This window comes from Mirounga leonina, unplaced genomic scaffold (assembly GCF_011800145.1).
Source record: "Mirounga leonina isolate KUSES-001 unplaced genomic scaffold, KU_Mleo_1.0 Mir_174, whole genome shotgun sequence".
Classification (NCBI taxonomy): Eukaryota; Metazoa; Chordata; class Mammalia; order Carnivora; family Phocidae; genus Mirounga; species Mirounga leonina.
In genome coordinates, this window is record NW_023270451.1 from 58,709,008 (window position 1) to 58,724,601 (window position 15,594).

General features: G+C 37.1%; 1 protein-coding gene across 1 annotated transcript in view; it reads left to right on the forward strand.

The window, feature by feature from the left end:
• Positions 1 to 15,594, forward strand: part of CFTR (CF transmembrane conductance regulator) — a 165,066-nt gene that overhangs the window by 63,240 nt on the left and 86,232 nt on the right. Inside the window, exon 9 of the mRNA XM_035020298.1 lies at positions 7,153 to 7,344. Coding sequence (XP_034876189.1) covers positions 7,153 to 7,344 — 192 coding nt within the window. The remainder of the gene's footprint in view (positions 1 to 7,152; positions 7,345 to 15,594) is intronic.

The window sequence follows — 15,594 nt, forward strand, 5'->3', positions numbered from 1 at the left end:
GTTGACACCCAATGTTACCTTAATTTCTGGCATACAATATAACAGTTGAACACTTCTATACATTACACTATGCTCACAAATGTAGCTACCATCTGTCACCATACAACACTATTACAATACCATTGGATATATTCCTTTGCTGTACCTTTCATCCATGTGGGACTTACTCATTCCATAACTGGAAGCCTGTATCTCCCACTCCCCTTTACTCATTTTGCCCATCCCCCCACACCTCTCCCCTCTGGCAAACATCAGATTGTTTTCTTATTTATGGGTCTTTTTTTGCTTTTTGTTTGTTTATTCTTTCCTTTCGTTTTTTAGATTTCATATATAAGTCAACAAAGTGTCTTATACATGGTGGACATTCAGTAACTTTATCGAATAAATGAACCATTCATTTTTACCAATCTTTGGCATAGACAGTTTTTTTTCAGAGCTAGTCCAGGAAAATCATGGTGTAGATTTAACCTCAGAACCACATAGGCAGAAGGTCCCTATTTTGTTGATTCAGGATTTTAGAGAATGGACTCAGACTTGCTTAGGATTTATTATGAGGAAAATTACTGAGTGGAATAGATTTTTGAAAGAAATACATAGGAATGTTAATTTATTCAATGCTGGTCCGTTTCCTACTCCCTACCCCCATCCCAACTTATTATAAGCCAAGAATATTTAGAGATACGTCTGACAAAAATTTACATGTTAAAAAGCAAAAACAGCTAAAGAGTTGAACTCAAGGATGAAAGCGAAGGAAGGAAGGAGGGAAGGTAGGAAGGTAGGAAGGAAGGAAGGAAGGAAGGAAGGGGCACTGCTGCTATAAGATAAAAATGTAAATAAAAGTAGAAATTAAGAAACATTTCTGAAAGACATTCATTAATATATAGGAAGAACAATATTTTTGAAGAATTTAATTTGAAACTTGGGAAACAAAATGCTACAGAAAATGTCTAGTCATTGAATTTGGTGTCCACAATGTTAGTAATACAGTTTGCTTATTTCTCTTTCCAATTCTCTTTTTCTACATGTGAAACAGGCTTTTTAAATAAAGTAGCTGTACTTGTATATTCTCTTCTTAGGAGAACTTGTTCCTCCTTTTAAGTATCATTTTTTCCTTCTATTTCTTATATAATATTAGTAGCAATTTTCACTATTAAAATAAAAAGATAACCATAGGAGAAGTTGTTCATCAGCAAATTATAGATGGTCTAAACGAGAAAGTTTGCTGGTGGGAGGTAATTATGTTTCATATAATTTTTAAAATTCTGTTTATATGTTTAAAGTTACTTCTTTGAAAGGTGTACAAAAATAGCTTTGGATTCACCAATTACAAGACTTACCAGCAATTAAATTTCAGGCAATTCTATTAAGAATTGATGAGCAGATAATTGCTGGCTGGAGTTGCAGTTGCATCTTCTGGGAAGTAGCTCTGAAGACCAAGTCAGAGGAAGGCAGTGGTTCCTTAGGGATAATTAAACTCTTCTGAGGGCTTGGCAGCTCAATCCAGGAGGGAGCCTTTTCACAGTATTAGGAATGGAGTATTTTTTTTTTTAAATTTTATTATGTTATGTTAGTCACCATACAATACATCATTGGTTTTGATGTGGTGATCCACGATCCATTGTTTTCTTATAACACCCAGTGCTCCATGCAGTACGTGCCCTCCTTGATACCCATCACTGGGCTAACCAATCCCCCCCCCCAAAAAACCCCCCTGTTTTTTCCACGAAATCAATCTATCCACGTTTCTCAACACCCCCTCATACATATCCCTCACAGTCATTTTTCCCTTCCTTTTCCTAATGTCCTCCATGCTAGGAATGGTGTATTTTATAATCGACTGGACAGAAGATCTAGCTAATACATATAAAATTGAATAGTTGCAGATATTAACATTTGAAGTCAAGTCCCATCACACTCAGTTTGGTATATCACAAGCCTTCAAGATAACCAAATAATTCTACTTGTATGACTTAGCCTGGTATGCTTGCAGAGATTTTATAGCATAAAGATATTCATCACAACATTGTTTCCATATCCAAAAACTGGAGGGGCCCCTAAATGTCTATATTAAAGAATTGGTTAGATAAATTTTGGTGTATAGAATGGCATGTTATTCAGTCAGTAAAAAGGATGTTAAAAATGACTGTGAAGGATATGTATGATATGCTGTTAAGAAAGAGCAAGTTATAAAATGTCACATCCATAATGACTTGTGTTTTATAAAAGCATGTATATATGTATATGTGTGTCTGGAAGGACATTTATGGATCAAGTTGCTATCTCTGAGATTTTGGGTGTATTTTGTATCTCTAGATTTTCCAAAGTTACAAATATTTATATATATATTAACATATGTTATTTACTTAAAACACTAAGGTCAGGTTTAATTTTATCCCTCTTTCCTGTTACAATTGTCTAGACTGTAAGGGACCCTTCTCTTTATTCAAGGGCTGTCCTGGTGCTTAACACACATTTATTTAATCGAACATCGTTGAGAAAACAGGTTTTTTTTGTTCTAATCTACATTGTCTTTCATTTATGAAACTTCTGTGAATTATTTTAATTAAGCAAAATTGGTTTAAGAGTCTGCACCACTGGGTACCCTTGACTGAAGGATGGCTTGTGGCATCTCCCCCAGGGCGGGGGGGTGGGGGTGGGATTTTCATTTCTTCTGTTGTCCGCATCACAGCTGAAGGATTCTGTGGTCTTGCTGACAACCCTGACACCACATAGTTTCTGTCATCCCTCCTGGCCTTTCCCTGGTACTAGATTTTAGCGTGGTTTTATAGTAACTGAACAACAGATGTGTAGAAGAGCTATCAGTGCCTGCTTTTGTTTACATTTAAAATGAAATACAAATGTCTGTGAAGTTTTATCAACATTTTCTTGTCAGTGTGTGTGTGTATATATATATGTTCAGTGATGGTTTCACTTAATGTCCTATCTCTCAAAATACCAAAATATTGATAAATAATTTTTATATATTTTATGTATTTTATATATAATTATTTTTATATTTGTATTATATTAATGAGTATTAAATCAACATTAATATTAACATATATATAATATCAATATTATATAGATTTAACGTGGATAGGCAGATCTTTTCCATTGTTTGGGTTTATAAAGCTGTACTATATTAAAATATTGCTTCTAAAATATTTAAAAAATAAATATTGCTTCTAGCTTTAATTTTTATACAAAAGGATTTTACATAGAAATAAAATATTTTAGATTTTTTCCTTCATATAACAAAAATTATAAAATATACTGAAATCGATATCACAAAGATGTCTGTTACCTAACCCTGCCTTCTTCCTAATATATTTTAGGTGATATTATTATTTATTAAAAATTTTTTTTAAGATTTTATTTATTTATTTATTTGATAGAGAGAATGAGAGAGAGAGAGAGAGCATGAGATGAGGGAGGGTCAGACGGAGAAGCAGACTCCCCACTGAGCAGGGAGCCTTATGTGGGACTCGATCCCGGGACTCCAGGATCATGACCTGAGCCGAAGGCAGTCGCTTAACCAACTGAGCCACCCAGGCGCCCTATTTATTAAAATTTAACTGACGATTAAGAACTCTAGAAAATTAAAATATATAAAAACTGGAGAAATTTCCTTTTTACTCTGTCTCTGCTCTATTTTCTACTTTCGACCGTTCTATCCCCCAGCCCAGGTAGCCAATCTTAATTTTTTGAATATATATATATATATATATATATATATATATATATATATATATAAATAACTGCATAGTATTCTATTGTACAGGTGGATGTTGTATTATGTAATGAGTCATCAATTGATATTTGGGTTGTTTCCAGTGTTTTGCTAACACAAAAATGACACTGTGACTATCCTTGCACATATGCCATTTAGCACATCTGCAAGTGTATCAGTAGGACAGCTTCCTAGAAATGGTAAAGCATTTGTGTATTCATTGAGCTTCTGTCCCTGAAGATTGCACTAATCTATGTGTGTACCATATGATCTATATAAAAGTATGGATTTCTCCATAGCATCGCCAGCAGATGATGTTATCTAATTTTTAAATTTTTTCCAGTCTTATTCTAGGAGGAAGTGGCATATCCATGTATTTTTAATTTCCGTTTCTCTTATTATGAATAAAGTACAATATCTTTTCATATGTTTAAAGGCCTCCTCTATTTTCATTTTTGGTGAAATAACTGTTCACATACTTGGTACATTTTTTAATGGGTTTGCTTTCTTTTCCCTTTTGATTTTAGAATCACTTCTTTAGAGAGAAATTATTCTTTTGTGTGTTCTAAGTTGCAAATATTTCAGTTTTGCACTTTTTTCTTTTGTTTTCTATGCACAAGTTTTTTTTTTAAATGTGGTTTAATTTATCTTTTATTTTATGACTTCTGAATTTTGAGATAAAAAGCCTTTCTTACTCCACAGCTGTTTTTTTTCCCCTTTAGGCATCCCCCAGTGTTTTCTTTAAGGATTTTAAGGTCTTGTTTTTGTACTTTTTCTTTGACCTATTTGGAATTCGTCATGAATATAGTATGAGGTGTGGACACAATTTTTTTGTTTGCCCTCTGGATGGCGTTCCAGCATCTGACACCATTTATTGAATAATCCATCTTTCCCCACTGATTTTAGATGCCACCTTTATTGAATACTAATTCCTTTGTGCATTTGGTTCTGGTTTGTAGTTTTATTTCTGTTCCATTGGCTTGTTTCTTTTATTTATTTATTTATTTTATTATGTTATGTTAATCACCATACGTTACATCATTAGTTTTTGATGTAGTGTTCCATGATTCATTGTTTGCGTATAACACCCAGTGCTCCATGCAGTACGTGCCCTCTTTAATACCCATCACCAGGCTAACCCATCCCCCCACCCCCTCCCCTCTAGAACCTTCGGTTTGTTTCTCAGAGTCCATAGTCTCTCATGTTCGTCTCCCCCATTGGCTTGTTTCTTATATAACAGTAATTCATTTTTAAAGTTATTGAGCTCTTATAATTTAATATAGTGTATCATATTATTAAATTATATCATTTAACAAATTTATTGAGTCGCTACTTTGTGCCAAGTATTATTCTAGGCCCTGAAGATATAGTAGTGATAAAACCTACAACATATTCTCATCCCCATCCAAGGAGCTCACATTCTAGTGGGAGACAAACAAACAAAAAATGAGTATATGGAATATTACCTGATGGGAAATGCTATAAAGATAAAGCAGAGAGAAGATTGGTGATGGCATGCAATTTTAAATAGGGGAGATAGAGAAGGCCACGCTGAAAGGTAACATTCGAGCAGAGACTTGAAGGAGGTGAGGGCCAAGGTTGTGTGGCTACCTGCAGAAGAGTCTTGAAGAGAGAGGGCAGAGGAAAGCCTTGAAAGGAAACTGGGCCCATACCGTTCCCGGAACAGCGAAGAGGTCAGTGGGGTTGGCACAGAGTCAGCCGTAGAGAATAGAGCTGTCAGAGGAGTAATGCAGGCTAGACCATTACTTGGGCTCTTGTAAAGGAGCCTCAAGGGCCTTACAAAGGGGCTTGGAAAAAGTAAGGCTTTTCTTTCTGAGGCAATGAGAGGCCATTGGAAGGTTTTAAGCAGAAAAGTAACATGATTCGACTTACGTTTTGATGGGGCCACTTTGAAAATAGGTTGTAGAGAGACAAGGGCAGAAACAAGGGGATGAGTTAGGAAGCTATTGTGCTAACTGGGCAGGAGATGATGTTCGCTTAATCCAGGTAGTGATGGAAGTAGTAGTCAGATTCAGGACTGTTTGTAAGAAAGATACCACAGAATTAGATTGCAAGTGGCATATGAAAAAAATGGAAGAGTCGAGGATGAGTCCAAGGACTGGGTAACTGGAAGCTTGAGGGTACCATTACCTGAGAAGATTATAGAAGAAACTGGTTTGGGTGGAGCTAGATTTTAGAACATTAAGTTTATAATGCATATTCAGCATCCAAGTTGAGATGTTAATTGGATATACAGGTCTGGTTTCACTTGATCTTAACCAAAAGGCCGAGAAGCAATTACAGGTCTGATTTCAAAGGGGTGGGGACTGGCAGTACAAAAACTTGAGGCCAGATGAGATTCCAAAGGACAGAGTATGCATAAGAAGGGAAAGGGGTCAAGGTGTGAGCCCTAGGACCTTCCAACTTTTAGAGGTGGGGGAAGTAATTTGTCATAGAGGTTATATTTATAATAACTTTACGTTAAGTCTTTGGGTTTTTCTTTCTTTTATTACCTAACGTGAACTCCGATAAAAGCAATGTTTTTTCTTTCTCTGCTGCCTCCTTTTCTTCTACTCAATTTTAGTCAGTAGTGTTATCTTTCTCAATGCTTTATCTTTGTATTGTTAAATATGCTTAAGCTTCTGTTACCCAGTGTGTTACGTTTAAATGATATCCTTTGACTTCCAGCTTTTCTTGATAAGGCAATCAGCAAATTTCCTTTATACCCCATTTCCTTTGTTTTGTGTTTTACTTAAAACTTTTCTTATTGTCAGGGCATATAATGTATTTAAATTCTCTTCTTCAACTCTAATTCCCACATTAGTTTAAATTTTAGTTCACAGTCTTTTATATAAGTCTTTGCTCACTGATAGTCCTTTTGGTGAAGTTTCTTCAGTCATCTTTTGGATGATTTTATCCTTGTTTCTTCAAGAAGGGCTCATGGAAACAATATTATATCTATATCTTTTTTTAACTGATCCCTTCTTTGTTAGATGAAGATCATATTGAATCTACCTTATTGGGTTATTGTGAGAATTAAATAAATGAATGCAGTTAAATCACATAGAACAGCACCCAGCATAGACCGAGTACTCAATGAATGTTAGCTGTACTAATCTTTCCCTGACGTCCTCCAAACCCATCCCAGTGATCTGAATCAGGTTCTCCATCCCTGTGAACCTCTACCATAGCACTTATCACACTCCACTGTAATTGTCTCTTTTATTCCTCTTTATATCTTTTGTGCATAGCAGCATATCCAGAATAAGAAGTGCTTAATAAATTTTGAATCAGATGAATTAATATAGAATCCTTTAAAAATCAGAACAGATGCCTCTGCTTAGGATGGTAGTTGGAGATGGTGTATTCTGAGAGTGATTTGATCAAATGATTTAACTTAATAACCATGGTTTTGTTTCCAGACTTCACTTCTAATGATGATTATGGGAGAACTGGAGCCTTCAGAGGGTAAAATTAAGCACAGTGGAAGAATTTCATTCTGCTCTCAGTTTTCTTGGATCATGCCTGGCACCATTAAAGAAAACATCATCTTTGGCGTTTCCTATGATGAGTATAGATATAGGAGTGTCATCAAAGCATGCCAACTGGAGGAGGTAAGTAACTATGTGACATACTTCTGATTATGCATATGAAATCTTCAGACTACCAAAGGTATATAATTAGCCCCCTATTCAGTCAGTCAATGTATATTAATCAAGTTTCCAACATGGGCAAACTACTCTGAGTAAATCAACTAATAAAATATCTGACCCCTGCTTTAAGAGACTTACAAAACCATAGAGAAGGTACAATTTATTTTTAAAAAGTTGGGCTGATATGGTTACAGTAAAAACTCTTTATGAAATGGAGAGAATTTTATTGCCTCATTAGTGACACATACCCTCAATGTGTTATATGGCATGCATTTTTTAAAAGATACTTCAAAGTTACATGAGAGGATTTTAATAATTTTAATAACCACCATAGCCTAATGGAATGAACATTGACCTGCCAGTAGAGAATCAGAGATAAAATTGTGATTATATTTTATCCTTTGGCCTGAACATGTAGTCATATGACTTCTAGTGACTGTCATTCTCTGAAACAGAGGAAAAATGAAGATGATGCTATTGACTCATTTTATAATAACATTGGGGAATGGGCTAATTAACTGAAAATATGTGAAATATTCCCAGTGAAGCCAGTATGTGGATCTTGTGCTATTCAATACATAAATTGTATGGTGGAGGGTTCAATAATTATTGATGTAAATGTTAAGTCAGAGAATATATCATTTTGAGGCTTATCACCAGTATTGCCTGAATAGTGATCTTGATTCAAAGTCACTGTCTTTGGGGCACCTGGGTTGCTCAGTCGGTGAAGCGTCTGACTCTTGATTTGGGCTCAGGTCATGATCTAAGGGTCATGATTGATCCAGCCCTTCTCTTCCTCTCCCTCTCCCCTCCACCTCTGCTTGTGCCCTCTCTCAAAAAACAAACAAATAAACAAACAAAAACACCCCAAAGTCACTATCTTTAATAGGTGGCATTTGACACTGGTGGGTTTCTTTAAGTCACCTTTTATGAAAAAAAAAAAATTGCGGTGGGAATAAAATGAAACTTAAATACAGTGCATGAAAAATAGAAAAAGGCTAATTGTCAGTTAGATAGAAGCCGCAATTCTTACAAAAGAGAGATGCCTGCTTGTACAAATGTCTCTCCATGTATATACTGACCTGCTCAACAGGAGTTTTTTAGAGCTCCATTCTCTTATTTTCTATACATGAAAACATAATAACAATAAAAACCATCCTGAAAAAGTACTGGATTTATCTTGAAGAAGATACTCTTCATTCCTCAAAAGCTCTTCTTCCAAGAATAGTATTGCACAACCTGGAGGTTGAAACTCTCAGGAGATTTGTTATTAAACAACAACAAAAGAATCTGGGTGTTTTTAGAGACTAGAGGTATTTGTCTAGGTGGGGGCTGGGATGTAGGGTGGTTGTGTCTTGCTAGGTAAATCATAGGCTTTATTTATTAATTGAAAGGTGTTGGAAGGTTTCTGGTAGGCTTAACTTTTTTGCTTTGAATATACTTTTTCTCATAGAAATAATTTTGTAAGTGGTGATTTGATTCCACCAAATGAAAGTATATTTAATCCAAATAGGGCATAGCTATATTACTAATAGTAAATTCAGAGCTGGGGGTCCCTCATTCATGAAATGAGTATTTACTGACTTGAATACTGTGTTAAGTGGGAAAACCAAGCCGAAAAATACATAGTCCATTATCTAAAGGGTTCATGTCATAGTGATCTGCGTTTTTGTGAACTATTGTATGGTATGTGAATTATATCACAATAAAGCTATTAAAAATAATGAAAGAAAAGAGGATAAGAGCAAGAAGAGCATATTCTTTTCTTTTCTCATTCTATGACCAGCCTCAAAATTATTTTTAAAGTGTATGTTAGTGTTTTTTAGTATATTCACAGGGCCATATACCCATCACCACATCTTCAACTCCTCTGAAAGAAGTGTCATTAGCTATCAGTTTCCATTTCTTCATACCTACCCTGCCCCCCAACACACACACCTGGCTCTAAACAACCACCAATCTACCTGCTGCCTCTAAAGTTTTCCTGTTCTGGATATTTAACACAAATGCAAACATTCAATATATGGCCTTTTATGCCCAAATAAACTTTTAAACTAGAAAAATTTAAGAAGTCTTCATTTTGAAAACATTTAAGACTTGCTGCATTTTGTAAAAATATGCATAGAATAAGATCCTTGTACTTGAGAGGTTCATGGACCAGCAGGGGAAAGAAACATATCAATAAGAAATGTAATTGGCGCTCTAATAGAAAATGAAAGAGCCATTTCTGTAGGAATGAAAAGAGGGAGCATAGGAATCGATCTCCATCTGCCTGATGTAAGGAATAACCTTCAAAGGAGGTACAAGGCTAATGTCCTCTAATAGAATGATTCACTGTGGAATTCCAATGGTGACAAGAGTGAAATTGATGGCTTTGGAGGAATTTTTTTGATTAAGAACATTAGAGCTGCCGATAAAGTAGAGAGAAGGTTAGGTTGGTCTGAAGAAGTGGGAGATTAATGAATAAATGGTAACTGGATTATTGAGAAAATTAAATGGGATAAATATAAGGTGCATAACATAGCATCTGGTGTAAATTAGCCATTCAGTAAATATTATCTCATTTCTACTTCGTTTTGAGGTGGAGAATACTGCTAGAGAGTGTGATGTAAGATAAATACGTTCTTAGAGTCAGTTCTTGTTAGTGAGTGACTACTATGGAAATACGATGGAACTTGGTGTAATTAAGATGGGGAACCATGATGGCCATGAAAAGTCATCAATGTGAATTTTGATGATGACGAAAGTGGTTATAAGAAAAAATGATAAAAGTTGTTATCTGTAAATATGGTAGTTGTTCTTCATGATGCAATCAACAAAAGTTGGAGTATTCTATGGAAGAAAACAGACGGCATTGGACAGTTTGGAGTTCAGGCACATTGGTTGCATGCTCCAGAAATGGCAATGGGGTTGGGAGGTGATTCTAGTTTCTATGTGCCTTTCACACCCCAAAACATGACTCTGTACCAGACACTGTTCACTGTGGTGGGGTCAGGGCGGGTACAAAATGAAAACGTTATCCCTTCCCTCAAATAACTTATAGGTTGGTTGGGGGAAAACATACAGAAAGAGATAGCAAGTGTTGGGATAAAGGTATTCTTAGGTCACTGCGGAAGCCCAGTTGAGGGCTTTTGGCTTGCCTCAGCAGTTTAGGAAAGGCTTTCTGTAAAAGTGGACAGTCTGATGGATGAGTAAAAATGGGAAGGGTATTCTGGACAAAAGCAACTGAGCAGAAACACAGGATGTGAAACCAGTTGGTTAGTGCAGGGAACTTCATGAACTTGAAGTGCAAGCATCTTCATAGAACCAGAGTATAACTGGGGGACACTGAGTGTGGAGGGAGGAATGAACCCAGAGGACCATGGCCTGGGGGCCTTGTACACCAGTCTCAGGAATTTTGTCTTGGAGAGTTTAATCAGGGGAAGAAGGATGCAGGCAGTTTTGCATTTTAGATATACCACTTTGGCTGTAATATGAGAAACAGAATTAAGGTGGGTGCATTTTGAAATGTGGGATGGCAGGAAGAACGTATATCTTGAAATTTGAGAGTTAGGTTACTAAAGAAAGTTACTTAATCCTATTATACACTGAGTTTTATCCTCTGTAATATGGAGATTATATTATTTATTTTGTAGAGTTTTGTAGATTTTTCTGGCACACCAAAAGTACTTAATAAATAAAACAGCCAGTAGTAGTAATAGTAGTAGTAGTAGTATTTGCTGTTCTGACTAGAGCGGAGACTAACAGGAGCTATTTCAGTAATCCAGATAATGGTTGTGAGGGACAGGAAGAAACAGAAGTTAAGCAGAGGCATTGGGAGGAGATCAGGAATGCCATATTTATATACTATTTCCATCCAAAGGAAAGGGCATCAGGGAAAATGGGCCTTCAGGGAAGACTGAGGGGTTTTTTTTCTGAAGAAATTAGAAGAAAGACAGTGATTTAGGATTAAGGATTCCCTGCACAACGGGAACTGGAAAGGGGGACAGGTAGGATTGCTATGGGTTTAGGAAGGAAGCACGTGGAGGTGAATTACATAGAACTGAGACATCTGATCAAGGCAGAAAGATCACAGGTCTTACTAACAAAATTTCCAGTGGAGGACACCAGTAGGTGGGCTTGAATAAGTAATTGTTATAACGATGATGACGTGCATCTTGCTTTTGTAATGTACACTTGGCTCTTCTTCCCCTTTGCCTTAAATTGTCAAAACACTTAGCTTTTCATTTCTTTTTTTTTTAAAAATATTTTATTTATTTATTTGACAGAGAGAGAGAGCAAGAGAGGGAACACAAGCAGGGGGAGTGGGAGAGGGAGAAGCAGGCTTCCCGCCGAGCAGGGAGCCCGATACAGGACTCGATCCCAGGACCCTGGGATCATGACCTGAGCCGAAGGCAGACGCTTAACGACTGAGCCACCCAGGCGCCCCAGGTTTTTGTTTCTAATGATCGCTGGGTCCCTGCTCCCTCTGGTCCTGCTGACTTTTGCAACTAGGCCTTTCCAGTCATCTTATAATAGGCAAACACATCCAGCACCCTAAATTCTTTGTACTTGAGACTGGCAAATGCAGTGAATACACTGAATGTATAGCGTGTCTGCTTCTCTTCTTGTTGCTGAATATTCCCTGTATGTTGTTACCTATCCAACTACATGGTGAATTGCTTGAGAGCCGTGACTCTTAAAAGTTTATTTTGGTATATTCCACGCAGGACGTGGAGAGGCAGTCTGGTGAATTCTTATGAGGTGACCGTTTCAGCAGTACTTTGGAGTAGGCATGCCGTTCCAGGAATTGTGCTCAGCACGTGTTCCCCTCCGAGCCTTGCAGTCTCAGGGTTGGAGGAGATGCTGATTCCATGGCGGGAGGACGTTACTGCTGGAGTAATGAAAGGAATTAGAAGTGCTGGACTATCTTAGTCAAAACCAAGGTCTCCTCTATTTTCAGTCCTTAAGAGTTTCCAATTTTGGTAATTTTCTTGTCGTTGTTAAACAAGTGTTCCCCACCTTTCAAGAAGAGGCCAGTGGGGGCCTTCCCAAGGGAAGTTTTTCTTTTTTGAGCATGGGGGAGTTTGGAGCGGAGGACCACGACACACCCGCGGTGTCCTCGAGGGTGGAGCGGCTGGTGTCCGCCACAGTCACCCTGGCCGCGTCCCCCCTGTGGCCCCTGGCCCCCAGTACAAACAGCCATGAGTCCACCTGTTTTCATTTTGACGGCCAGCGTTGATCTGTTTCTGAACGTGCTCCAGCCAGACTTGGAACTGGAGATGAGAATGGGATATTTTCTTCCTCATTTTTGTGTTTTTGTTCAGCTCTAATATCTACAGAGCACTTGGTATGTAGTGATATATGCTGTCCTAGGAGCGGGCAGGTAGGTGTAAATTGGCGTGGGTAGGAAACAGCATGCACAACATATTTCACATAGTTTTCCGATTTCAGTTTGTTGAAAACTCTTCCCTCAGAGGGATAGCTTGAAGACTTTATCATGGGGAAGGGCATGGAGACAGCTCTGTGTTGATAGAATGACTCATAGGGTGCAGACACGAGGGAGCAAGCCAGGTGCAGATCCTTCGCCTTCAGTTCTCCTTTAGGAACGTCTCCATGTCTTGCTTTACATTTCCTACTTTGGATCTAGATGATGGTACCATGGATTCCTAGACAAATGTAGAGTTGTTTTTTTTTTTTTTTTTTTAAGATACCATTTTATATCCCGGTGCCCATTAACTTATTCTTTTCTTTCCATGTAACCAGACTGCCCCTGAGGGTCCTCCTAAATATTTGTTTGCTTTTGTAACCAGCACTGGGGATTTTGCTAGCTTAAAAAGAGGACTCTGTGTAACTGGGCCCTTATTAACTTACTTATCCCTTAAGGTCCCTTAAGGAGATTGTAACCCTGTTTCATTATTAAAAGAGGGACAGATTTCATTGTCTCTTGTCTTTTTTTATTTCCAGGATACTGCTTTTTTTTTTTTTTACACTTCACCAATACCTTACCCTACCACAGAGCCCCACAGCTGACAGCAAGAGAATTCTAGGCAGGCTGGTGTTTGGATAATGGGTAGTTGGACTGACTATATTCAGTGACTCACTCTCTCGTAAAAGTACCTGGGTTTGGCTTTTATGATAGTGCGTGGTGGAAGGTGGGGCGTGGGATATGAGAAGCAGCTAGGGACTTAGGATATGTAATCGGTTTCCACAGAGCTGTTGAGATCCTTTTGTAACCGCAAAATGGTCTTCATTAAGTATTTGTCTTGGCAGCCATTACATATGCATTGTAATAAAAATATTTACTATGTTAAGTTGTAGAATTAAAATCTGTGTGTGTTTTCTCTACCACCACTGCTTGGCAGTTTTCATCTTTAAGTCACTAGAAGAAAACAAATTAGGAGGAAAATTGGCAAGAAGTTGCTAAAGGGAAAAAAAAAAAAAACTTGGGAGGGAAATTGGTAAGAAATATGAAAAACTTGGGAGGGAAGTAAGCAAAGAAATGAGTTAAGGACTGTTCTGGAAAATAAATTCCATCATGCACATACCACAAGTCTAATTAAATTGACTTTGACCTCTGGATATCCAGATCTGGCCAAAACTAACCTGTATGAACAGAGGCTTAACCTTTGGATGGTCAGTCCACCAATATAGGAGAATTCAGGAATGTTCATTTGAGAGATCTGTAAATAAAAAGAGGCCATATGAATTAACATTTGCATTCAGTAGCAGCCAAGACATAATGGAGACGTAAAACAGATATTTGAAACGCATTGAACTATGTCCCCTAAACCAGAATAAACCACACTTAATGACTGCACCATGAACCACCTGTAATTTTCTTCTAATAGGTAATTAAGTTGGAAAGCACTGCCATTTTTTTACTGTAATATGAAGCAAGTACATTTATTTTATAAAACCATTGAACCAGAACCTAAGAGAAATGCCATAGCATTTCCTAAACTGAACTGTTATTTCACTTCATCTGAGCCCTGGAACTTAAAAATAAACACTAGCTAACATCTCTCTAGCGAGCACATGTCAGCTCTGCTGTGCTAAGCACTTTGCACACGTCAGTCCATTGAATTCTCACTTTCTCGCCATCCAGTGACAACTTTGCTTAGAGTTTGCATCAAAGAGAAACTGTGCTGAATTCTAACAGTGTGAACCTGACTTTAGGTATTGAAATTACAAATCCTGGAGTTAATTATCAGCTTAACAAATGAGAGTTTTACATCTCTAAAACCAAAATAACTGTAAGACTGCTCGTCTTAGGAAGATTTGGGCAAGTCAACAGAACAGTATTATAAAAATTTAATTATAATGGTCTGGGACTAGGCTATCTCATGAATAAATAATGAAATGAAGATATTTAAGCTAGGTTTTCGTATTAAAAAACAAAACAAAAAAATCATGAAGTTTTCCGAAAGTAAAAACCATGATGTATCATTATGTCTATGCCTAAGGTTTCATCCCTCCTGAAGAACTGGGATTCTGAGCCCTGCACTCTTGGAGTTTTCCTCTTTGTAACAATGGCTAATAAAACAAGGTCAAGGGAAGATCTTACACTTATATTTTCATAGAACCTTAGAACTCAGTCATGTTCATAAAGGTCTTTGTAGGAAGAGAAAACGGTTTTTCTAAAAATTCTGAGTACAAGTGTTCTCTTAACAAATCAGCCCCCGAAATGACAATTGTTATTACCATCAATGTCTTTCAGAACGAAGTCTATAATACCTAATTTTTATTCAGAAGGTTTAGCTAGCCTCGATTCAAATTTACTAAATTAAAAAGTTGATTTCAACAAATATTTGAGTTCCTCCTATGGACACAGTAGTATGTTAGGCACTCTGGATGCTGCCTGCAAGTGTAGCAAGGGTCTCTGTCTGCAATTAATTTTTGACTTACAGATATTTGGGGGGAAAGATAGATATATATATGTGTGTCTGTGTGTGGATAGATATTCACTCACTTAGTTAATATTTATATATATATTCACTCATCTAGTAAGTTTTTGTAAGTGTAAACATTGAACTAAGGACTCTGCCCAACTCTGGGAATTATTAATGAACAAGACACAATCCCTGTCCTTAAGGGGCTTTTATTCTAGTGGAGATGACCAAATAAAAACCAGAGCAGTTTGATGAATTGATTAGTTAATTCTATGATAGGGATTAATATAGGGTCCTTAAATGAGTACAGAGAAGTAGCATTTAATCTGATCTTAGAAGT